Here is a 26,126-nt window from a genome sequence, read left to right as displayed (position 1 = left end):
ATCCGCTTTGTTTTATTTGGTAAGATGGGGCACACAGTCCTGTGGACTTACATGTGCGGTTACACTGACACATTAGTTAATTTCCCAGAAATATTGCACAAGCTTATGCGAAGCGGAAAAGAAGTTTTGGATTGTTCCACAAAGTTGCGTGAAAAGCTTTCTCGCTCGGGTCTCGTTAATCTGGTACAGCGCTGCCGTGAGAAGCCAGTATACTGTCCGGATCAAGACTCACCCACGAGTGTTTATGTAGCTATTTTGCATTGAACGCACGAATTATATGCGAGCTCAAAAGTGTAAAGAGCAAGAGACAAGTGTCGAAATTAGCAGTAAAAACTTTCAGTGTCCCCGGTCACCGTTGTCTATTTCTGAATTTCTTATTAAATATGGATATCGTTACAGCAAAATTGATGTTCTAGCATTCCACGATGTACCTGTCGATGGTAACAACACTTTTGCGCATATAGAGATACGCCAGTTGACGCGACCGGTGAAGTGAAAGCGCATCTTGGCTTTTAAAATGTAAATGTAAACAGCAACCCAGAGCGAGATTTATATTGCTGGCCAAGGTGAGGTGCGGGCGTGTTCGGCGTGGTGCGGTGGTAAGATGCTTGCCTCGGAATCGTGAGGTCCGCAGTTCAAATCCTGTGCGAAAGCTTTTTTTTTCTACTTTCTTTTTTTTTGTATTAATAATTTTTCTTAAACTTAAAGAGGTCTCTGTCAATTTTTAATCAAATATATTGATCAGAAGCTACAGAATTTTCGACTACAAGACGTCACACTACAGAGAACAGAACGACAGTCACAACGTCCCAAAATACGACAGACTGAAAATTTCCTGTTGTGTTATTCAAGTGGGTGGGACGTCTATACGGCGTATACGCACATTGCTGTCCTCTCTATTAAAAGCAACGTTGCTGAAACACGTCGTACAAGACGCTGTACGACTCGCATAACATCGAAATACAACGCCGTCACCATCCATGAGATCACCGAAAGCACGGTCGCTTTCGGTGGCGGCCTACAGATGGCAGCACAGGTAGCGCCGGTAAAGTTACAGGTGATATTATTTTGCCGTCTTCAGCCTTAGCTACATGTGAGTGCGCGCTGCACTGACGCCGTCCGATGCAATTGTTTAATCGTGTGTACGCTGTGCCGAGAGTAATTGTGGTGCATTTTGTATTCATTGAGAATCACAAAACCCCTGGGACCGCGTAATGTAGCCCGCAGTAGCCTTCGTGTGGTGCGCCGATGTCGAAGGTATGAGCCTTCGCCACTTTCTTTGTTCCGGGCTCACGAAAAGGATCTCCTCCTCTGGCACTCTCGCATCGTATCACACTGTACGGAAGAATTTGGTGAAAATTGTGCTCTTACGTCCTGTAGTTGATCCGCAATTCAACAGTGTGTGCGCCGGAAGGACCGTTGGTGCAGTCGATGCCGCGGCACCTGTGACGCTAAAAGGAGCGTTTTCCGAGTACGCCTAGAAAGGTAAGTCCGGCGCTTGCGCGCATTCTTCCTGTCTCTGGTTCGTGAAGTGTGCGTTCTTGTACGTATCGCAAGATCCGTACAACAACCGAATCCGAATGAGTAAAGCAGCAAGAATTATAAATGTGCTTTTCAAATGGTTGTTCTTCATGTCGCAGTGCACATTTAGCAAAAAGTTCCATGGAAATTGCCCTAAAACGTATTCATGTTACCAACAGCTCTATCTGTGGTTTATTTACTTTCACCTATGAAGCACGATAGCGCGGGTGGTTCTTTGATCTAAATGGGCACAAAAATTCAAGCAAAGAAAGTTACTGTTTGTGTACATAATTTTTCATTGAGAAATGGTATAGGCATTTCCAGAAGTAGTACGTCGATGTGTCGTCTTCACAGCTAACAGCTGCGCGAGATAGCACCCGATTTCTTCGTCGACGCATGGCCAGATTTTCAGCTTGTATGGAAATTCGTCTGTTTATAGAGTGTCGTCAGATGACGTGTATTAGTCTTCTGTGTGTTTTCGTGTACTTGTAAAGGGTTCCGATCTTGCAGAGAAGCCGAAATTACAAAAGCAATGTTTCTTTTTAATCGAAAAATCTTTCTCTTTTCTGTATTGTCTCTCCAGAAAAAGAGGTGGTCTGTTGAAATTTTGAGCGCATCGTCCTTTGGGAGCAGTGCTTTGTTGCGCCGCATAAACAAATTAGGTTTTGGAACGCTTTTCATGTCCTAAGGAATTTTTTGATAGTACAACTCACATTTCACGTTATACAGCTGTACGTTTGTGTGAACCTTTTCATAGTAGATTCATGTTTGCTACAGTTCGATTTACGTGTTATTTAACCGCCTGTGATGTTACGGTCAGATATTTGCACAACCAGTTGCAGCTTCATGTAACTGGTTGTATGAGACTTTTTTTCAAAATATGACGTGATCTTTTTATATCACAAGTTTGCAGTTGGTTGCAGGGATTACAATAAATTAGGCATTTGTTATTGTTTAGGGATGACAAGATTTTGTGAACCAGAGGCACCTCCACATATGCACCTGCGGCACTTCTGCAGCCTCAACAGCACGGCAAAGTACCTGATGAGCATGCTGTGACAAGGTGCGTGCAAAGCAGTTGCTGCCACTTACACGAGCTGCAGATTTTGTTGGTATCATCCATGTTTGGAAACTCTCCTGAATTTTTCGTGGGTTTACAAATGTGGGCTCATTTTACAATTTTATGAATGTCACTTTAGAAAGACAATGAAGTTGTGTTGGTTAAGATGTTTTAAAGCTGTTGAGAGATCAAGGGCATATGACATTGTTAAAATGCATGTAAAAAATAAATTGTAATGGTACTGGTTTATTATTAGCGATGCAATATCTCTAACGAGAACATCAGAGGGGCACTTGCTTTAGGGAAGTTTGGTCAGATAAATTCATGGAGCAGCGTAAAGCGGCAGCAGCAAACACGCTGAAAAAGCTCTGTAATCTAAAAAAAGAAAACAAGGTTGTCAGTTACTGGTTTCAAGTTCGCTGCTGCTTTTTGTGCTGCACTACAAGTTAAATAATGGTTGATAATGTGTGTGTGACGTAATAGTTCTGCGCAAACACACGAGGTGGAGAGAAGTAATTATTGAAGGGAAAATGAGACATCCGCCCGCTCATAGCATTTGCTACAAAGGAAAGCCGCACAGTTGAAGAAAAATTCGTCCTGGTCCGGGACTCGAACCCCGGACTACCACCTTTCCGATGCAGCCACTCTACCATCTGAGATAACCAGGTGGCTAGCACATGGCAGGGCGAAGTCGAATTAGTTGACAACGCGAAGCAAAGGCAAGGGTTTGACGTAATATTTTTTCCCCTTTATTAATTACCTCTCTACACCTTACGCGTTTCCGCAGAACTATTACGTCAGACCCTTGCCTTTGCTTCATGTTGTCGACAAATTCGAATTCGCCCGGCCATCTGCTAGCCGCCTGGTTATCTTAGATTGTAAAGCGGCTGTCCCGGAAAGACAGTGGTCCCGGACCTGGACGGTTTCTTTTTTTCAACTGTGAGGCTTTCCTTTCGAGGAATCCGTACGGGTTTCTTTTGTAGCAATTGCTGCGAGTGGGTGGATGTGCGATTTTCCCTTTATTAATAATGTGTGTGAGTATGCAACAATGCGGGTGCTGAGAGCAAGCTTTAAAATAATGTGTGCTATGTCCCCGACAAAGAATTTAGTGTCTGCAGCATTTTTACAAAATATTATGTTCACAGGTTGGCAGGTATGACATAATGTACAACGATAATGTACAACACTTTTGCTGTAGATGCCATATTCATAACGTCCATTTTCTGTCTACTTGAATCGTATATTTAGAATTTGGCCCACCTTCAGTTTGATCAAGTTACATAGGTAGCCCCCTCTGAGGTAAATATAATTAGGGGCTATTGTAGATAAGCATGATATACCTACTCACTGTATTGTGACATATATTTTTAGGGACTGTGTTGTGAGGCATGCATATCCTTTTACCTGTATGTCTTGCTGTAGGTTGCCCGACAAAAGCATAAATGCTCTGCCCACCTTTATTATTGTGCTTTCATGTAGAATTCTAACATCTGTGCCCACATAGACTCCATGTTCTTAATTACATTTTTCTAAGTATTCACTGTTGTGCATTCCATTATTGTGTTACATTACTGTAACAAAACACTTCAAACAAACAACTTCAAAACAAAAAGCCACGAAAGGTGGCTTAAAAGTGTATGATGCTTGGAATTCTACATTCCATCCCCTAAAGCGCTACCAGTAGTAAAATATTCCTAATTGTCTTTTTATAATAATATTTGGGGTTTTACATGCCAAAACCACTTTCTGATTATGAGGCACGCCGTAGTGGACGACTCCGGAAATTTTGACCACCTGGGGTTCTTTACCGTGCACCTAAATCTAAGTACACGGGTGTTTTCGCATTTCGCCCCCATCGGAATGCGGCCACCGTGGCCCGGATTCGATCCCGCGACCTCGTGCTCAGCAGCCCGACACCATAGCCACTGAGCAACCACGGCGGGTTAATTGTCTTTTTTTATAAGCTAGCTGCCAGATACATAGTCTCATTATGAGAGTATGTTATTTTTTTTTTCTTTGGTCTGACTTGTTTTGTTGAATGTTCTCCTTGTTAGTTGAGAATTTGTTTTCTTGCCACCGCATGCAATTCTCCAACTGGAGCCTATGAGCTATGTGTATAATAAATAAGTAAATTCCTAAAGCATGCAACAAACCATGCAGCATAGCATTTAAATGTTGCCAGTTTATAATGCTTCTTGAGTGCAGCGCAGCATGGAGCTTGAGGCTGATCTCTTCAGATGTAAAAAAAATGGCAGGTTATGAAAATGTGGTCCTACAAACTGCTGGTTACGCATGTTAGTCAGCCTGTTGCAGTGGTCACAAGTGAGAATGTAACCAAAAGCTGGGCGTGCTCGGCCATTTTGCATATGGCACAAGATAAAGCTTCACCTCTGCTATTGCTTCTCTTATAATAATGGCCTCCGAGTATACATGCCGAGTTATGCTTCTGGGGACACTTATTAGTTAACCTTATCAGGTAATACCATTAGCCTTATGGGTGCTATAATGTTGCAGTGCCTGCAGGATGGCCAGCATTACAATACACATTAAAATTATTGCACAAGTCATGCAATGGTATCGGGATTGGCCCACCAAGTGACACCCTTTAATTACACTATACCTGAGGTCAGCCCAGCTCACTCAGTCAGGGAGACATCCATGCATAAGGGGAGGGGTATAGCAAATAGAGGGCGTTTGATTGATCTTTCTCACATAGATAGCTCATACATATCTTTCTTAAATTGGATGCTTTGTTGCTCAAAGTGAAGTTACTTATGTGCATAATGTCAGCATTTCGATCCTATTTATGCCTAACGAAAGTTGCTTTGTTCAGCGTCACTTTTTATATTGTTTCGCTTGTGATTCTAAGCTCACTTGTTTTATAGCTGCTATAGGTATGGCTGGACCTGGAGAAGGAGTGTAAGCAGACCATGCTATGTTGCTGATCTGCGCTGATCTCCACATCCAAGTTGGTCCCGCGACAGTTGGGCGCCATTGTGCCTTGCTTCATTGACAAGGTGATATAATATGGTGAGCTTGTACTTTAATATCGGTATTGAAAATTATGTTAAGGAAAAAAGACAAGGATTGGTCTTTATGATAGATACACTCATGTTCTTTCTTTAAGGCGTTCTTTTGACACTGTTCTGCATGGGCATATTTTTAGAGAATTACAACAGTCCTTTATTGCAAAGTGCCATGGCGCTAGTTTATGCGTTAAACTAGTGCTCTTTCACTAAAAAAAGCCGTATTTAGCACGCAATTCACAAGGAAAGAAAGGAGGCAACAGGACAGAGTGCTACTAACAGTTCAGTATTATAGCTCGCACAGTAATATTGTGCAAAAGGTGAAAGGGGGGAGAATAGATCTGAATACATATTGTTTGCACAGAAACAAAAAGGACGCATCACATGGTGAGTGTGACACTTGTTTTACATTGATATGAAGCAGTCTCACTGCCTAGTAATTCTCTGCATGGGGAGCTAGTGCTAGGTTCCTCGTCATACATATAAGAAAAGCCTCAGATATCTCTCCAGCGCTTTTGTCTTTATATTTTGTCACGATCAAGCAGCTTTCAAACATAGGTGCATGTGCACCGAGAGTAGTGCACTACCACTGCTAACTGACCCACGCATCAAGTTTGCTTGGTCACGCTGCCAGTCATTTATACATTGGCCGGTTTATCCGATGCAGCCTCTACTGCACGAAATGGTATGTGATAGACACTGCACCTGTGTACTGTACGTGCTTTCTTACATGATTTTTTTTTTCAGAGATAGTGATGCAGGCTTTTTCATTATTTACATGCCTACACAACAAACCAAGCATTATCTGTGCTTAGAAAGAATTGTAGGAAAATCCAGCATGAGGCAACTGTTCTCAGCACGAAACAAACTTGATTCGTTGGTTTTCGTTCATTATTACGATCACACTAAGGCAGACAAGCTTGTAGGCTGTGCTTCTGCAATTTGTACAGCACACTGACAGCACTGGTGTGGGCCTCATCTGTGGGCTGACTGATGGCACCTTCTACGGCGCAGACCACTTGTGTTGGGCGAGGCACCAATGTTGACGTTTGTTCCCTTGTGCAAAACAGCAGTCCTAGGTTTAGAGTAGTTGTAGGAAGACAAGGTAAACATAACTTCCATGGCTTGAGTGGGCTCATTTCTCTTGGGGCATCTAGCTTTTTTTCTTGCAACTGTGCAGAGGTGCTTCCCTAGAGTCAGCATGAAAATGGCATAGAGTTGTGCATTTGGGAACTCCTGAACAATGATCTGCCATAGTTAGGGCCTTGCGAAAATGCATTGTCTACCAAGTGGTAGAAGGTGCATTATTCAGCCACTGATTTCCTGTTGGCATGATTGCACTCATGCTGTCAGTAATTTCTTGGCTTGCCGAATTATCTTGAGGCCCCACGCTGATGATGCTGCCGATTTCTTCATGTGCAGATTTTCAGGATGAGGTTTTTGCTTTGCAAACGTTGTTGAAAGGTAGGTGGTGCTTACAGGTAGCTATTCTAAATATTAGTGAAATGAATTGGCCCATCTTGCTTCGTCAAACATCGTCACGCCGACATCAGTTGCACAAACAAAAAACCTGGCCTACTTGCAGCGTCGTGCACGAAGAAACAAACAAATCAGCTGCTGGATTGTCTTGACATTGCATACTAAGCTGAGACCGGAACTGCTGTAGCTACAAACCAGGCAGAAACGATGATGATGAGCAGGGATTTGCAGTAGCGCCACTTCGTGGGGCAGCAAGGAGGCTCCGTTCAAAACAAAAATGGCGTTCAGCAAGTAGAACCATGCAGCGGTCAGAGTCGGTGCATGGTGCTCTCGATCAAGTTGGCTCAAGGATTGTCCGAAAAATCAGACGAGAGGTTGCAAGGCGTCCGAATTTTTGGAAGTTGTTATACATTATGGTCCATGGGGAGAATGGCGATGCTGTGAAGCAGACCGAGTAATCATGTCCGGAAAATCAGTCGGCGACTGTACCTATACCTATGTGTCTATGTATACCTAGTTGCAACAGTGTTTGCTATGATCTATGCCAGAATTGCTGTTGCCCATAGATGCACAACATGTCGGGTGTCAAATTGTTAAATACCTTGCAAAAGTGATCTACGCCAAAATACCGCTTCTGCTATGTTTCGCCATTGCAAGAAATTTAGCGGCTGCTGGCACCTACCTTAAAAGGCTTTATATGGTCTTCGCATGGCCAGGGCCTTCTACTTTTGTGAGTTTGCTTATCTCGAAATTTACCCCGGTTTTTATAACTTGAAGTTGGTGGGATCCCTAGTCTCCTTTAACGTGTACCCAATAGAGCTTACATAGGGGTTTTGGCATTTCCCTGCCATCTAAATGCAGCCATTGTGGCCAGGATTCAATCCCATGCCCTCTGCCTGAGCAGCGCAATGTCAAAGCCAGTACACTGCGGTATTTTGCTGGCAGAAGGGTTTAGTTTCTGAATAATTTATTATCTCAACCTGTCGGTGTTGTTTTTAAAAGTATTTCATGTTTGTATTCTGTTGCTTCAATACTAGTAGTTATTGTTAATCAAACGATGTGTCCATCTTTTTCCTATAAGACTTGCTTCAATCGCCTGCTAATTATGACAGCTTATTCTCCCACAGTAATCCATGTTCCCTTGAAACATCGGCAGTGCATGAAACCACATATTTTTCAATAAGATTTATTCATTATCTTTTATGACCGGAATGCTGAACCTTTCTTATCTGTGAGAACATAGGCAAATTTGCCTATGTGCTAACCTGTTGCATGAGTCAAGATAAATTATTGGCTTTACTTTTTCAGGTGCCCTGCTCGCTCTCACCCAAGCAACCCACTCCAGCGGTCTTCTCTCGGCAGACTGGATGCATCGAAATACCATTAGAAGGTCCAATAAACAGTGCTTGGGACATTTATGACATGCTTTTATTTAAGCCGGAGGACTTCAGGCTTAATGAAAGCTCAAGTGGGTGTACAGAAATACCTACGTAAAGTATACTTGTCTTTTTCACTTACAAGTACATGCCAATACTTTGCCTGACATTTTTCACCCCAAAATTACGCTTTACTGTGGATTTGTGAACAAACCATTACAGCAAAAAGCACTGCATTAAGACGAGTACAAGTAATCGAACATATACTAAACTTGCAAGAATTACATTTGCATACTTGTAGTAAATATGAAAATGAGGTACAATCTTCTTCAGGGTGCATTTTCTTGTAGGTCATACATAGAGAACGTACTCGTGGGTCATACAAAACTTGTTCATGATGTATCACATCAGTGTTGGTAGTGCTAATCAATTTATGCCGAAAATTGTGTTCATCTTCGTATCAAGCAATGTACCAGGCAAACCTACATATGAAAGTGGCATTCTTGTTGCGAACCTAATGCAGATCTACTTCTCTTCAATGCTGATCGCAAATACACAAGTGTACAAAATAGGTGTAAAGAGTACATTATATTAAGCAACATCAATCCATTCTGAAAGGACCTGGTATGGATGTAGCAAAAAATAGGTCTGAACAGGGCCAAACAGGTCTGGGTTAGATAGGACGGGATTAAACGGGTCAGGATTAAACAGGACTCAAACGGGTCAGGATTAAACAGGATTTAAACGGGTCAGGTTTAAACGGGATTTAAACGGGTCAGGTTTAAACGGGAATAAACGGGATTTAAACAGGTCAGGACTGAACAGGATCAAACGGGGTCCCGTTCCATAACCCTATTTGATGAAACCCGTTTGAAAACAAATAGGATTTTTTAGTAGGGAAGAATCGCATGAGCAGAAAAACAATCTGATATTCAAAGGCTTGCCCGAGGCAGAGAAAGAAGACTACGAGGCTTCTCGAGTTGTCATTGAAAGCTTCTGCAGAGATCACTTTGGCCTGGATGTAACGGATATTGAACGCGCCCATCGCATTAGATCTCGCAGGCAAGGGCAGCACCGGTCAGTAATAGTAAGGTTTCTACACTACAAGAGAAAATGCAGTATTCTGGCTAATTCCTACAAGCTGTAAAATTTGAAATTAAAGGTTTGGATAGATGAGGACTTTTCACCTCGAATACAATTCATGCACAAACAGCTTCACGACGTTGCTCGAGCGAATTGTCAACCCGATGAAAGCTTTAAGGTATCTTTCGATAAGCTAAACATAGACAGGAAATTACAGAAAAGACCAGCATTCCGAGGACAGGGTCGTGGAATGTGTCCAGCGAAATGCAAACCCATGACGCAGTCCCCACGCGCAGAGATTGTGGGACACATACATTTTCTATAATTTCCGCCAACTTTCGTAGCATCATTAACAAACAAGATCAGCTTACTTCCCTCAATCGCGTTTGTAATGCAGATGTTATAATCGGGACGGAAACGTGGTTAACTCCTTAACTAAGCACTACTGAATTACAAATTTCAAATTCATTCACTGTTTTTCGTAAAGACCGTGTGGATAGAAAAAAATGCGGTGTCGTAATAGGCGTAAGAAAGTATATAAAGGTAAAACCCATTCCTACTGACAGCATTTTTGAAACTATTTGGGTTGCGTGCTATTTACCAGATGTAACTTTGGTTATTGGAACTTCCTATAGGCCACCTCACTTTCTACAACACTTTTCTGAGAAAGTGCAGTCTGTATTAGGCTCCATCCAATTCGAATATACTAACTCTCCCATAATTTTGGCCGGCAATTTAGGGTGGTCTGCTTTTAAAATCCCGTAGCACGCGCCAGACACGCGATTGCGCAGATTTTGTTGACCTTTTAGAATATGTTCAGTTGTCTCAACTTATTGAAATCCCTACGCGGCACAATGATATCTTTGATCTGCTTCTAACACACCCCGAACGTGCTACCGTGGATGTACTAGAGTATATCAGTGACCATCGTGTCATACATTGTACCTTTAAAACACAAACCGTGAAAAAACCGCAACCAAAAAAGATTTATCACTATTCTAAAGCATATCCCGAAGGCTTCAACTCTGAGCTTTTTGAATTTTACCTCTCATGCATTTTACCTGTCATGTCATGCAAACGTATGAAAACAGTTCCTTGCAAGATAACTGGATTCGTTTTCGTGACGAGCTGTTAAGATTGCGGGAGAGATACACTCCAAAAAATATGTATCTATGAAACAGGAGGCAAGCCATGGTTTACTCGAGAGATTAAGCGATATTTGAATAAAAAAAACGTTTGTTTTGAAAAGCAAGCGCAAAATCTGTTGAAGCTGAGTCAGAATATCTATGGTTTTCTAAAGAATGTTCATTACATATTGAGGCTGCCAAATATAGGTCTTTAAACCAGGATATCTCGCAATTTCTAAAAACAGATCCCAAAAAATTTTGGACGGTCATTTCTCCCGCACCTACAAAAGAGTTACCTGTTTTTGACAATGAGTCTGGTGCTGCAATTGATGCCTTGGATGTTGCTGACCGGTTTAATTTATTCTTTTGTAGTGTATTTAATGACGAAAAGCCCTTAGATATGTTAACAGAGTTTTCTGTTAGCTCTCCCTTTGTGGAATTTATCACTGTGACAAGTGACGGTATTATGAAAGCTATTGAGCGTTTGCCATCGTTTTCTAGTCCTGGTCTAGACGGTACTTGTACTAAGCTACTAAAAATGACAAAGCACAATTCTGCTCTTATACGTACACCATTGTTTAGACAATCTCTCGACACCGCCGAAATTACTGACGACTGGAAATCGGCACATGTAGTACCACTATATAAAACCGGCGACAAAAACAAGCCAGCGAACTATAGGTCTATATCCCTTACGTTTGTTGTATGCAAACTACTTAAACATGTGTCAAATCATGCAGTACATGGCTAGCAACCACATTCTATTTGCCAACCCGCCGTGGTTGCTCAGTGGCTATGGTGTTGGGCTGCTGAGCACAAGGTCGCGGGATCGAATCCCGGCCACGGCGGTCGCATTTCTATGGGGGCGAAATGCGAAAACACCCGTGTACTTAGATCTAGGTGCACGTTAAAGAACCTCCACTATGGTGTGTCTCATAATGAGGAAGTGGTTTTGGCACGGTAAACCCCATAATTTTAACAAGCATGGTTTTCAACGAGGCCGGTCATGTGAATCCCAGCTTCTTGAACTAACTACAGACATTCACCATAACCTTCGCGAACTTACACAAACTGATGCCATATTTATAGATTTCGCTAAAGCTTTTGACCGTGTGGCTCATAACCGCCTCATATATAAAATAAAGCTGATCAAAGTTGACGAAAAAGTAATAAACTCGGTTAAACAATATTTTAGTAACAGACCACAAGCTGTCGTAGTTAATGATGCCCATTCGTCATTTCAACCTGTTCAGTTCGATGTGTCTCAAGGTTCCGTTTTGGTACCCACTCTATTTTTAATTTATATAAATGATATTCATCAGGTCAACATTCGAAAATCCGGTTATATTCCGACGAGTGCGTTCTGTATCTGCCATTAAAATGTAAGGCTGACTATGATAAATAACAAAATGACTTGAACAGGATTGAAAGATGGTGCTCAGAGTGGCAAATGAGCGTAAATACCTCAAAAACTAAACTTATGAGGTTTACTACTTGCAGTGAAATTACGAAACACACATACTTTCTTAATGGTGAAGTTCTAGAAACTGCAGAATCATTTAAATATCTAGGGGTTCGTTTTTCTCCGACTTTGTCGTGGCATAATCATGTGGGTTGTATTGTTTCCGCTGCAGGCAAATCTCTTGGATTCATTCGTCGCACGCTTCGTCAGGCTAATAGTGATACCAAGCTTCTTATATATACCACCGTACTTCGTTCAAAGCTTGAATATGCCTCATTTATACGGATCCCGCACCAAACGCATCTTATTATTGCCAAATAAATACGATATAGTGAATACGATATAAAGCGCAAAACAAGTGTACAGGAAAAGAAAACCATTTATGATTATGCGCGAGCAAATGTTGAAATGATCACCAGCGAGCTCTCGGCTTTTTGTGTAGAATTCTTGAGCGGGATGCATAACCATGATAGCAATGATAACTGGATGATTGTTTGTAACAAGCTGACTGAACTTAAAGAAAAGTACATACCAAAAATACAAATAACTCTGTCTACTGGAAGTGCGTGGTTCACCTCTCACGTAAGGCGCTGTATAAATAAAAAGAAGCGCGCTTATTCAAAAGCTAAAAATTCGACATCTGATGATACCTGGAAATGTTATCGGGAACAATCCAAGTTATGCAAAACAGAAATTGAAGCAGCCAAAGACAAATTTTTCAACCATGATATTTCGAACATGTTAGCCCACAACACAAAAAAATTCTGGAAAGTAATAAACCCCAAACCATCATCATCAGGCTTAATTTCCATAAAGAAAGACAGTGAATTCCTTTCATCAACGGAGGTCGCTACTGCATTAAATTATTTCTTCTGTTCTGTTTTGACAAGTGAACTTCCCGTTCCGGCTAACATTGAACTCGGTTCTGTTACCTCCATCATGAGTGATATCGTTATCACCCAAAAGGGCATTGAAGCTGCTATTGATCGTCTTTCTAACAGCTCTGCTCCCGGTCCAGACGGAATTTGTCCAAAACTACTAAAAATGACTAAACCAGTGATATCTCGCATTTTCTCTGCTCTTTTTCAACAATCTATTGATTCAGGATGTGTTCCTAACGAATGGAAAATAGCTAAAATAATTCCAATCTTTAGGTCCGGTGATCCGTCATCTGTCTCAAACTACAGACCTATTTCACTAACCAGTATTCCATGTAAACTTTTAGAACACATTATATCATCAGCAATTATGAAATACCTAAGCGATCACAATCTCCTCTTCATTAACCAGCACGGTTTCCAACGGGGTCGCTCATGTGAGACGCAGTTGTTCGAGTTAGTCTCTGACCTGCACCAAGCTATCAACGAGTCCTCACAAATAGACGCTATATTTATTGATTTTGCGAAGGCTTTTGATAAGGTAGCTCATAACCGTTTATTATTAAAACTTCGCCATTTTAACATAAATAGTAGGATTACGAATTGGATTAGTAACTTTTTAACTAACCGGTACCAATTCGTAACTACTAATGGATTTTCTTCTCCGCGATCACTAGTAAAATGCGGAGTGCCGCAGGGATCTGTATTGGAACCAATTTTATTCCTGCTATACGTCAATGACATCAGCAATAATATTAAATCTACAATAAGACTATTTGCAGACGATTGCGTAATTTATAGAAGAATAATTAACTCTTTCGACACTGACATTTTGCAATCTGACCTCGCGAAAATTACCGACTGGTGTAAACAGTGGCAAATGGAAATCAATGTTTCCAAAACTAAGGCTATAGCCTTCACTAGATCCAGTAACCCTAGGGTTACACGTTAGGTAATGAACGACATTAGCATTGCACATGCGCAAACAATAAAATATTTGGGAATTCATTTATCTTCAAACGTTTCATGGAATCATCACATCGATGCGATTACGAGCAGCGCTTGTAAAACCCTTGGCTACATTAGGCGTAACCTTTACTCGGCAAACAAGTCCACTAAATTATTAGCCTATACGACACTAGTTCGTTCGAAAATGGAGTACGCATCTTTTATTTGGAATCCGCATCAATCGTACCTCATAAACAAGCTCGAGTCTGTACAAAACAGAGCAGCCCGCTTCATCACGAAAAATTACTCACGAACTTCTAGCATCACTAACATAAAGATATCTCTAAATCTCCCCTCGCTAGAAAATCGAAGACTGATAGGACTTCTCTCCCATTTTCACAAGCTATATCACTACGGGTCGTCTTTCAGCGCATGCCACTTCAGGCCCGCCCATCGTATCTTCCCGCGCCTTGATCATTCCTTTAAAGTGCAGCCCGTTCTTGCGCGCACTAACTTCTTGAGACACTCGCCCCTCTTTCTCGCGATATATCATTGGAATATGTTACCACATGAAATCGTATCTGCTCTAAGTCACGATGATTTTCTAGCAAAACTAAAACAGTATTTTAACGTACTAATATAGTATTCTCGTGCTCATTTGTTATAGGCATCCCTGTGTTGTTGCGTGTCTTGTATTTTTTTTTCTCCCTCACCATATTTTGATGTGCCTTGCGCAAATGGTTTTGTTCTGGGTTAGCGCAGGGTCACTTGTACTGCATAAAATTTGTTCTGCTTGTGCTTTTCATTGTTTATGCAGTATGTTATGGTATGTGCACGTTTTTATCAAGTATTTTTCCTTGTATAAAGTAACCAAGCTACGTTGCTTTTGTGTAACACCCAGTTTAAATCTACATGAATCTTCAGCGTTTAGGACGTGTCATTGTATTATGCTTACTAGTTTCTTTTTTTCTTGTTTTCCTGTTTTTCCGCTTGTGTTCATTTTATTGTAGCATGCATTATCTGTTTAAATGCGTATACTGTATATATCACTAATTCATTGTAACACCCCTAAGTAATGCCCGCATGGGCCTTTAGGGTACTTGAATAAAAAAATTAACAAATTAGAATCTTTTCAGAACAAGACAGCGCAATTGATACAGGTAACTATTCACAACATTCAAGCATCACCAAAATAAAACATGACCTAGGGCTCATCCCACTGCAGACTAAAAGAAAGATATCTCGGTTAACTTTCTTCCATCAGCTTTTCCATCACCCAGATGTATTCTCGCAGGCACACATCTCACCAGCCAAAAGGAAATTCCCATGAATTGATCACGAATTTAAGGTCGAACTAACATTTGCACGTACTAAACTATTGCAGTTTTCATGTCTGCACTTAGGCATTTCGGAATGGAATAATCTCCGAAGTAATATAGCCTAAATAACTGACCATAGTATATTCAAACAAGCACCTAATGAAACATTCGGAAATGAGAAACATTAACATTTCTTCCTGCATTTCTTCAGATGTCAGAGGATGCAAGATTATTGTTTGTATAATGTAAGAATTATAGGCGTATGATGTTGTCGAATGAGAAGTGATGTAAAGGTGGCATAGCATGTACGACTTCATATAAGGATATTCGACTTACATGCACGTTACATTATACTTTTGCATATCAATTGTCATTCGCCCCCTCCCCCCTATGTAGCCTATAATAGCCCCAACGAATTAACGAACGAATTAACAAACGTGCGAGCGTGGCCGTAGACTCCGCCCTCATTGCTCCCTCCCTCAACTCGGCTGCCCGAGAGCACGCGCCCTTTCCCGCGGAGCCTTCGCGGAGTTCCTTCGTGGCAGCCGCGGAGCGCCGACGCTTCACTTTGGTGTCTCTATCGTCGCACTGATTCATCTAAGTCATTCATGTAAATTAGTTACGCAGCAACGGAGGCAAGTTTCTGCTGAACAACGAGATGCCTGAAGCGCTTTGCACCGCTAGACACATGTCTTTCCATTTTCGGGGTGCTGTAGCGTAAAAAAATTCCAAAATGTTCTATTCCAATTCTGCAATAAGCCCACCGCGATTAGTCAAAAACTTTTTTCGACCATGCCCACTTCACCTTTCTGTCACGCGATGTCACGAAAACCGCGACATATCCCCATCTGATCTTACGTGTCACACTGATTATGCATAATTTGACCGAACAAAACAAATATGGTTATTTCTGATTCGACGCCTTTTTGCCATTAGCCCCAGGCTATCTGTGAAACGTTTTTGGGCTGCACCCACTTCACCAGCCTCTCACGCGACGTCACAAAACCGCAAGAATTTACCGCGCCAAAGTGACGCGTACGCGTCAAAGATGCATTAATATGCCGTACAAAACTGAATTTTCTTCTGAATAGCCACAGGCTGCCCCGTTCCGAAAGGAATATAAGATGGCTGCCGCCGATTGCTCCAGCACTGGCTACTCCCACCTGCCGGAGAGCATGGTTTTATTTGCGTGTAATAAAGCTTTTTGCGTGGCCGTGTAATGTTTTCGAGAACTTTTGGCACGTTTGCGACCTCGTTCTGCCAACTCTTCTTTGCCGAGGATCCGTTTTAGCGTCATTCTTAAGCTTCCGTTGCATGAAGCTGCAATTGCCGACGAGCCACCGCAAGTTAAGTGAGAAAAAGCAGACCAATCGCAGACGCCGGCACCACCCTCTTCATGCGGTTATCGTTATTCAGTGCAGTGGCTCGGCCCCATTGAATCCGTCTCCATCTGAGGGTGCTCCTTGCCTCTTGTGAGCCAATTAGATAAGACAAGCCGCTCAGTGCAGGCAATGTTATTTGTTTTTCAAGCAAACAAACGTGACCTCCTATGAACGAGGGGAACAATCAATTGCTTTGCTCAGACAACCCTGCGGGTGACCGTCCTATGCTTACGTCGGCGGTTACGCAAATTTGACGTCAGGAGATTGGAATACAAACATATTGGAATACTTTTATGTTATACAGCCGTGGCTCTAGTCTTCTTGCTGGCAACAAGTGTCTTCTAGCTGGCAGCATTAGAACTTGTAAAATCATCATATGAAAGGTGTTTTCTTTAGCTGCACCAATTATTTATGGATTGCCTATGGCAGATAGCACAGTTCTAATCCTTGATCTAAATGACTCGATGAGGCGGCCATTACTTCTACGACATGACATGACAAGAACTGTATTTGAGTCCGGAGGGGCTGAGATCTTGGGGAGCCAAAACAGAAGGCGCCCGAAGATCAAGTTGGTGGCTCCGTCCACGATCGGACCGGCAGATGAAGTCCCGCCGCAATGCCGTGTGTCGTGGGTCCTCTGGGCAGCCTGTGGTTGAATGCGGAGATTGCTGCTCTTCAGAGATTCCTGGCATTGTTCTTTCGTGATGGGTGGAGAGGCGTTAAGGGCTAGGCACAGCCAGAACATGTGTTCAAAAGGCATAAGTCATGACCACATTTGGGGAATGACTGCGAGTGGTCAGGATTTATCCTGTTAAGAGACCGAGGAGTGGGATACGAGCGGGTTTGCAGAAGTCTGAGTGTGCTAGCCTGAGGTTTATTCAATTTGCGGTGAGGAGAGAGTAATGTCCTGCTGCCCAGTCGATGATGAGAAACAATTTCATGGAAAGTACATAATGGATCTTTGTGGATGTGGACCTCGTTCCAAGCCTGGCTACCCACGAAAGCGCAGTGCGTGAAATCGCACGCTGTCCGATGGGCCTGCTCGTTAGGACTACATCGAAGCGGGTTAATTGAGCTATCTAGATGTGCTGGGAACCACCAGATGTGGTATCCTCCTGCGCTGCTCTTCTTAGTCCTTTGAAGTACTTTAATCAAAATACTGTTCGCCTGTTCAGATACGAGAGCGGACGACAAGGATCTAACCGCCGTGCGTGAGTCCGAGAAGATGATAGGGGGAACTTTTGAGCTGTGAAAAGCCAGAGCGATCGCCGCTTCCTCCAGCACATGGGCAAACTTTGTGTAAACATAGGCTGCATTGACCAGGTTGCCTCCCGCGTCTACCACCGAGACAGCGAACTTATCCCCACTGTCATATCTGGCAGCACCGACAAAGAGGGCATCTAGTTTCTGCTGATTGGTCTTTTTAAGGATGGACTTGGCTCGCGCGAATATTCTACCTTCGTTATGCACTGGGTGGATGTTTTGCAGGACGGGGTCAACCATGATGCGAGTTCTCGTTTCCCGGGTCAAGCTAACTTTGGTCGCCGGTTCATGTCTGGCTTGGATTACCGCTTCTTCTAAAATCTTGATCCCTGGCTTAGTGGATGAAAGTCATTATTTGAGCCGCTTTGTGAGGTTCTATTAGCTCATCGATAGTGGTATGGAGTACAATTCCAGCAGCTTCTCAGTGCTTGCGGACTGCGGAAGGCCGAGCACGCTCTTGAGGCCGGTTCTGATTAGGGAGTCGAGCTTGGCCGTTTCCGTTTTACCCCAATTAATGTACGGCGCGACATAGATAACATGACTCACGAAGATTGCTTGATAAGCTCTGAGGAAATTGTCCTCTTTGAGACTGCCTCTTCAATTTGAGACGTGGGCTCCAAGTCTTAGAACATTACTAGCCTGTTCAGTGAGCCTAGCTGTTGAGGGCCGTCGTCGAGTTACAACCCTTGGCATCAACGAGGGCACCTAGAATCTTCACCGAGTCCATCCTCGGTATGGGATGCCCATTTTCAGCTCGAATTTCTATCGGTAGAGTTTCCAGAGGCACAAGATTTCTTACCCCCTGTCTTGACTGACGGTATAACAGTAAAAGAGTACGCATTTGGGATGGTTGGTTCATGATTACGAGCAATAAAAACAACGCTAAACGACGGGACGAGCGAAGGGTTGTCTGTGTCCCTTCGCTCGTCCCATCGTTTAGCGCTGTTTTTATTGCTCGTGTAACACTAGCTCTGATTTAGCGGGGGAGAGTTCAAGACCCGTGTTCGGTAGCCTCCAACGCGCTTTGTAACGAGCGTTCGAGCAAGGCTAGCCCTCTGCCTGGCTGCTACGAGAAATCAAAATATTCAAGTAAATAAATAGCCTAATTAGGTCAATTAACTTTTTAAGTAATTAATTTACGCCACATATCTCAACGAAAGAATTATAGCTGGTGAGTTCGCCCGGCGCATCCACTTAGAACGACTTCTCAGGACAGCACTAGTTCCGAGATATTAATTTTCAAGATGTCCGTCAAAATGCATGCTCCACTGACTTTTGTGATTCATTGCGTAAAACAGCGGTTTCTTGAAAAAAAAAAACTTCAACGCGAATGCATTTCGTCGGACACATTGAAAATTAAAATCTCGGTAGTGGAGCTGCCCAGAGAATTCGTTCTAAGCGGATACGCCATGCGAACCAAGCGGCTATAATTCGTAGATTTAAATATGTGGCGCAACGTAAACAATTAAAGAAGTCAAATAGCGCAATAGCGTTAATTATTTAGCTGAACAAGTCGATTTCTCGTAGAAGTAATGGCCGCCACATTGAGCGATTTCGATCAAGGGTTAGAATTGGGCTATCTATAATTGGCACTGTTCAACAAATGTGGTGAAGCTAAAGAAAAAACACTCTGAATATGTGGAGATTAAGGGTGGCTAATATTCAGAGAAAAAAGAACAAGAAAACGCTAGCGAAGGTGTAATAAATACAGCTTCGAATTCACTACCTAAATATTCCTTTAGTAGACAAATTATTGAGGTATGCACGAGAGTAATAGTTTAACAAACGACAAAAGTGCATCCCTCTCAACAGGCAGGCATAGTCAAAGAACTTCAGGTGCCGCTCCACAAGGACATAACCAAGTGTGTTGGATCAGTTTTTTTTCCTAAAAGTGTCCGATAAAAGCACCACTAACGCTTGGCAGGTGAAACAGTTGTTTGGTGCGTGCACCCTTTAAGCGAAGGATACAGCACTAGAAGGCTGTGAATCAGGACAAAGCTAAGGGCCTAATGGCGGTTGCGGAGTGCCCTCCATTAATTTAATTGTAGGGTTTCCCAAACGAATACCAATATCTCAATACAAGGCATGTCATAGTGAGAGACTCCGGAACAATTCTGATCACCTCGGGTTGTTCAACCTGCACCCAGTGCACGGTACACGAGCGCTTTTGCGTTCTTCTCCCACGGGAATGCAGTTGCTGCGGCCGAGGGCGAACTTGCGACCTCGTTATCAGCAGCGTAACGCCATGGCCACAGAGTTATCCCTCCGGGTCCTAATATCTGAAGCTCAGACACCAACACCTGCATAATATTGTTACGTAGGAAGACACCGACGAAAAGCTATTTACAAGTATATTTACAAGGCAATACGCCGCAGTTGACCAAGAGGCAACAGCCCGCGCTAGCTTCCAATCGTCGTCTTCGTCTTCTGCCTGCTCGGCTCTTCGTCATTGGGAATACTACCCCGTAGCAATATTATCACTAAGGTATTCTTCAGCACTAGAGCATCATAAGTATTCCGTTATTAAATTCAAGCTTACTTGCTAACGTTATGAACAAGATGAGACAAGCAATGAAGGAGACCCAGAACAATAATAAAATCGAAGTAGAGGCTGCATAATTGTTACGTCACTGCAAGCACGTCGTTTAAAGTTTACTACTGTTAAAAACGTGCTGAGAAGCTTGTAGACAACCGAAATGCTGAATCGACACGTTTTTCAAGGAAATAAAATTATTCTTGTGCGCATGCACTCCAACAATGCGCGGAAAATGAAAACTAAAGTTTGAATGGCCGACGCGGTGGCTTAGAGACAATGGTGTTGTGGCTATGAAAACGAGATAATTGATTTTATCCCGGCAGCGGGCGCCTTCCAATGGAAACTAGAATGCCTATGTATCCAGTTTTGGTGGTTGAAGAACCCGTGGCGTCAAATTTATTCGCTGTCTTGCCCCAACCGCACCTGCCACAGCAAAGTAGGGGCTAAAGAACGTGAAACTTGAACATTACTACAAAAAAGAATACTGAAAAACTAATTCACCGAATCATTGCTGTAATGTTTTCGATTTACTTTCTTAATTATGAACAGTGGACTACCTCGAAACAGACGCACCACCGATTTCTGCATGGCGCGGCAAACGTACAAAAAAATATATAACCATTCCTAACCTCGCATTCTTTCGGGCCAGGGCCAGGGCAGTTTTAACATTTGATCGCTCATTGGCGCCAAAGCGCAGGAGGAGTCAACAGCGACAAGCTTCAGGAGGTGTGCGTAATTTGCAGTTATCTTGGGAGAACTCAACTGCGGCTGGCAGAATAATTTTTATTAACACTAAAACAAAATAAATTTCTGTGGTGGCTTTCACGAACTTTCAAATTGACCCACCTTCCTTAATCTGTGGGGCTGAAATTCAGAGACCAACAAGGAAACTTTACAAAAACATCAGCCTTCATTTGTAGCAGAACTTGCACTCACGGTGAACACTAATTTATTAATGGACTCAAAAGCTTACCTCTACATATTCTACGAAGCTATTGTTGAATTCCCACTGCAGGAAGATGACATGTGGTCCTTTGTCCGATAAGTCTGTGTTCAGCTGTGGTTTTTCAGGAACTGCGTTGGGGGGGGGGGGTGGTGTTGTGTATGCGAAGTGGAAGACAAAAGAAGTCAGATGTTATAGTCATTGATCTTAAAGTAATTATATTTCTCTATCAGCCTTAATTTTGCTGACACCTTGAGACTATTACCAAGTGTAGCTTCCAGACCAGCGGAAATGTCATAATTCCTTAAAATGTAAGAAGTACGCAGCCTGAATTCAGATGCACAGCGAGGCATTGACATAAGCGTGCAGCAATCATGTATTATATCAAAACGCAGTGTTCAAAAACAAAAGCGGCCTTTTTGCTGGCACCGGTGCTTTCTAAACTTTTCTTATTTCAACTCCTATAATGTCACACTTTTGCACACACTCCGTAGATTGAACGCCGCTGCAATGTAAACCGATTTACCCCCTAAGCGTCCTTAAGCGTGCAAATCAAATGACAGCATGCGCCGTTCGATCCTCTTTGGAAGAAAACATTTACAACTCCATGCTCGAGTGCGTACTAAGCTATTGTTCTGTGCTACAGACCGTTTTATCAAGGGCGCCACCATTTTGCGATTACACTGCGGTCTATCGCAGGTGCGCTGCTGGTATGTGGGAGTGAGCAGGAGTGCGCACAGCAAACGCGCTGTTGTTGACGGGTGGTCAGTTTTCTCGGAAGTCTCATGAAGTTTTTGCGATTGGGAAATTTTTTTGCGTGTTGCTACTAAGCTTTAAACTTCCATACAGCCTCAATATAAGAAGGTGAGGGGTCTAGAGGCACCGCCAAAAATCTACCCGCCATAGAAATAGGGGATTAGTCAAATCTGAATATTGTCGGTACATAACATGCGTGCAACGTGGTATTATCGTTTGTCTGTATAGCCTTGAACTCTATTAAGGTGGCACTCAGGCGACAACAATCCGAGCTGTTTCTGTTTGCCACGCGGTATGCCGTATGAGCGTACACCCCAATCCAGGTAAGTAGCGAAGCTACGAGGAAACATGCTTCGCTAGCTTTCGTGCTTCTAAAATTTCGCAGTGCGATTTTCTAAGCATGGTTTAACTGACATCCGGGCATCGAGCTTTACAAATTTGATAGCTGTAACATTACTCAACTGGAAGGGCCGCTAACATGGTGAAGGCGATCGAATGACCTGGTGACAGTAGCCGCCAGTATGCCACAATCAATTAGACGCTCGCGACGCACTGAAAGAATATACGCCTTGTTAGGTCTTGAGTGGTGCTCGTGCGAGGGTACCTCTCCGACTCGAGAGAGCGGGGTAACGAACTACTCTCTGCAACAGCAACTTGATTGTCTAAAGACAACGCGCGCAGCGCGGCGTCGCCCACACAACTTGCCAGCGAGATTCCGAAGCACGGGAGAGCCCATATGTAGAAAGGGGCGGCCGGCACACTGTACGCATGGCTTTGGTTACAGAACGAAAAGAACACCTTCATTTTATCCATCGGCACGTACTGTTTTCATAAAACGTCCCTAGATAACTAACACCATCACGTCGATTGCCAGTAATGATGATCTTAGAACACTTTTTAACACGATAACTTTAATGTGAGTGCATGAAGGTATACATCATTTCTTTCATTCGCACTAGTTGACTGACTCGAATACGCACCTTTTATTCATATCCCTGTTGGATTATAAGTGCCGCGTTATAAGGCACTGTATTGGGACGAAAGATTTGCAAGCAGCCAATCACAAAAACTTTTTTAAAGTTAACAATTGCTGTTCTTCTTCTTTGTACAGTCGGGCGTAAATGTTTACGGGGCCTTGGATTTGCGAAAAGAACTGAATTCCTGCGAAGCCTGCGCTCGCACAGTTTATATAGTATATGTTTTGCGACCTACATACTAATCCATTCAATTAGAAGCCCCACTCACTAAGGGATACAGATAGTATTTGTAGCATACTATGTTTATTGCAGAGCACGAGGCATGAGGTTTACCAACAACTGTCGCCGGGTCAGCCACAATTCTCCAGCCACTTCACAACAACGCTCAAAGCGCCCTTGCGTTAACACTTTCTCTGTGTGCTGTACTGATTGGTAGACCATGCAGGGGTCTCGTAGGGGTTGTACATTTACGAGTGGCAGGCTATCTGTCCTTGCGATTTTGTTTTCTATTTGTTTTATCAAGTTTAAATAAATATCTGAAATTTATTGCACATTAGATAACTACATATACCTACTGTTGAGTACGTAAAAATGATGGCTTAATGTCCCGATGCATTCTTTGTCGTCATTTTATGTTGCCTTCATAGGATTCGCAGGCTCATTCATTCATTCATTTTATTGACAAGATAGCCCTGTATGTCTACTTAATTGCGATGTTGTTGACTATGGCGCCCTTGATGGCTTGAGTGGTATCTCTGTTTACTTGACATATTAGTAGTGTAAATTTGTGTCCTGCTTCCACCACTATGGATGAGAGTGGCGCTGGTTAGTATTCGAATGTCAAAGTTATCAGTATACGTGCATATACGGAAGTAAGCGAAGAGAAGGATGTTGCCGCTGCTGAGTTGGTGGATCACCGTACGCGCCATGCAGAGGTTGGGTCTTCCGCTTATATTAAGAGCAATTTTTCTTGTCCACCACTTTCATATATGTTTTTCTTTATTGGTTATGTGTAGCTTGCGGAAAGTTGAACCCTCATTGGTAATTCAATAAGAAAGACAGTTCTCTTCGGCTTCATTGCGTGCTTGCTTCACATTGGAGGCGCATTAACGTATGTCACATTTCATGAAAGGTTGGAAAACTATCAAGACATCCTCGTTTTCAGAAGTGCTACCGTGATAATAAATAAGAGAACATTCACACAACAACAAAAGGGGGCATTTCCTAAATTAATATTGTTTTTAAGGCCTCACTATTTTAATTTATACTTCCAATGCGCCCCTTAGGGACCTACACAATTCGAAATGTTGGTGTTTGTCGGTAAAATCAACATGGTTGCAGGCACGTAATACCTACATGTTCCCTCGTTCAATATAAATATTCCACTCTAAGAATTCCTTTTGTCAAACAATATGGATGTTATTATATGTTCTGCGTCAGCATTACAGAACTCAGCAATAAATATATATATATATATATACATATATATATATATATATATATATATATATATATATATATATATATATATAAACATACTTACCAAAGCTGCGTGTCCGCACCTCACAATTTGCAGGTGGCCCGAGGACAATTCTGTCCCCTACCTTGAAGACTGTTCTCACTTCAATAGAGTACAGGGTGGCAGCTTGCAACTTTTCTACAGTGACGTTTTGCTGCTTAGTAAAGATTTGCCTGCAGTGGCTGCGTTCATTGCAGTAACGCAGCTGGAAGCCGTCGAAAGCCGTCAAAGCTCCTGGTCGCTTTACGTTGTATTCCACACGGAATGAATCAGTACCTAAAGCGACGGCCCCAAGGAGTTCAGGTATGGGTGGGCCTGCGAGAAGAAAATAGCGTTATGACTAAAACGAAACTGTAGACGAAACACCTGTTTCTTAATGTGGTCCGTCGCAGATGACAGTTATGCGAAAAAATATATTATTGTTTCCTTGCAGTAAATGGTGCGCCTCTTTTTGAGTTAGGAGGCGAAGTATTTGACAACTCCCCCCCCCCCCCCCCCCCGTTGCTCCAACAATAAAAAAGAAGGTCGAGCTTTTGTATTTGTATTGCTGTGTTCTCCGGCAACGCTGGCGAAGGTGGACACTTCACAAGTTAATAGTCAAGTCGACGCCCCCGTAGAATGTTGTACGGGTTTGTATTGACGGGTGTCCAAACTGTTCTCACGCCAATCTTGCAAAACTATGACGCCTTCTGGTCACGGACAGTGAATAGTCTTGTGATCTTATTTCTTCCTTGCTTAACCACCTACACAATTGCCTAAAATTATTCACACGAACTTTAATAAGGGGCGTTCATCCCTACGCTAGTTTAGGAGTGGTTTGCTCGGTGCAAAGAGCAGAAATGAGTGTTCAAGGCTGTCCTCATTTAGAGCTACCTTGAAGGAGCTGTACCCTTGAGATTGTTCAAAAGGTCCGACAAGAAATTTATGGTCATCATCAGCTGACAATGACCAACTATTGCCCACTATTTACTTAAATTTAGCAATAAATGTTTTGCCCTCTAACTCTCTGTCTCTCTCTTTCTGAGAAGCTGCAGGTGCGAGTTCGAGCTCTTGCTAGGAAATTTTCAATCTGCAGTTGTTCATGAGACGCGTTGTCGCAAAGTTTGTTTCCTAGTTGTTTACAAATTTTTGTTCACAAAAAGATTGAGAAACAGAACAAAGGAGATTGGTTTCCATCTGTGCCAGGGCTTAAATATCCTATCAAACTTAACTCAAACGTTCTTATATAGCCGAGTGCACAGCGTATGCTTCTACTGCAAAGATACTTGTGTGCGGGGTTAGTACTTCAGATGTTGAAAATAAGGGTCAGAGAGCTCAGTAAGATTGACCAGTAGAGGACATGGAAGCATCTACATAGTACTTCTCCCGGAGTTCGAGAAAATGGGTGTATACTACGCACCTGCGGCGCACACTTTGATATTTCTACGAAACATGTGTCGTATTCAATGGTCTGCCCTTTCCATGGTAGGGG

At 42.7% G+C, this 26,126-nt stretch overlaps 1 protein-coding gene and 1 long non-coding RNA gene across 2 annotated transcripts in view; one reads left to right on the top strand and one right to left on the bottom strand.

Moving 5' to 3' along the window:
• The window catches only part of LOC139051564 (protein sidekick-1-like), a 155,294-nt gene that overhangs the window by 60,625 nt on the left and 68,543 nt on the right, over positions 1-26,126 (bottom strand). Inside the window, exons 9-10 of the mRNA XM_070528529.1 lie at positions 24,680-24,970; positions 21,434-21,534 (exon numbers count right to left, since the gene is read on the bottom strand). Of these exons, the coding sequence (XP_070384630.1) occupies positions 21,434-21,534; positions 24,680-24,970 (392 nt within the window). The remainder of the gene's footprint in view (positions 1-21,433; positions 21,535-24,679; positions 24,971-26,126) is intronic.
• On the top strand, positions 1,108-8,504 carry LOC139051494 (uncharacterized). Its single transcript, XR_011509395.1, has 4 exons — positions 1,108-1,485; positions 2,480-2,584; positions 5,467-5,611; positions 8,395-8,504. It is a non-coding gene; the product is annotated as an uncharacterized lncRNA (long non-coding RNA).

This window comes from Dermacentor albipictus, unplaced genomic scaffold (genome assembly GCF_038994185.2).
Source record: "Dermacentor albipictus isolate Rhodes 1998 colony unplaced genomic scaffold, USDA_Dalb.pri_finalv2 scaffold_12, whole genome shotgun sequence".
Taxonomy (NCBI): Eukaryota; Metazoa; Arthropoda; class Arachnida; order Ixodida; family Ixodidae; genus Dermacentor; species Dermacentor albipictus.
This window is presented reverse-complemented; position numbering and strand designations above follow the sequence as displayed.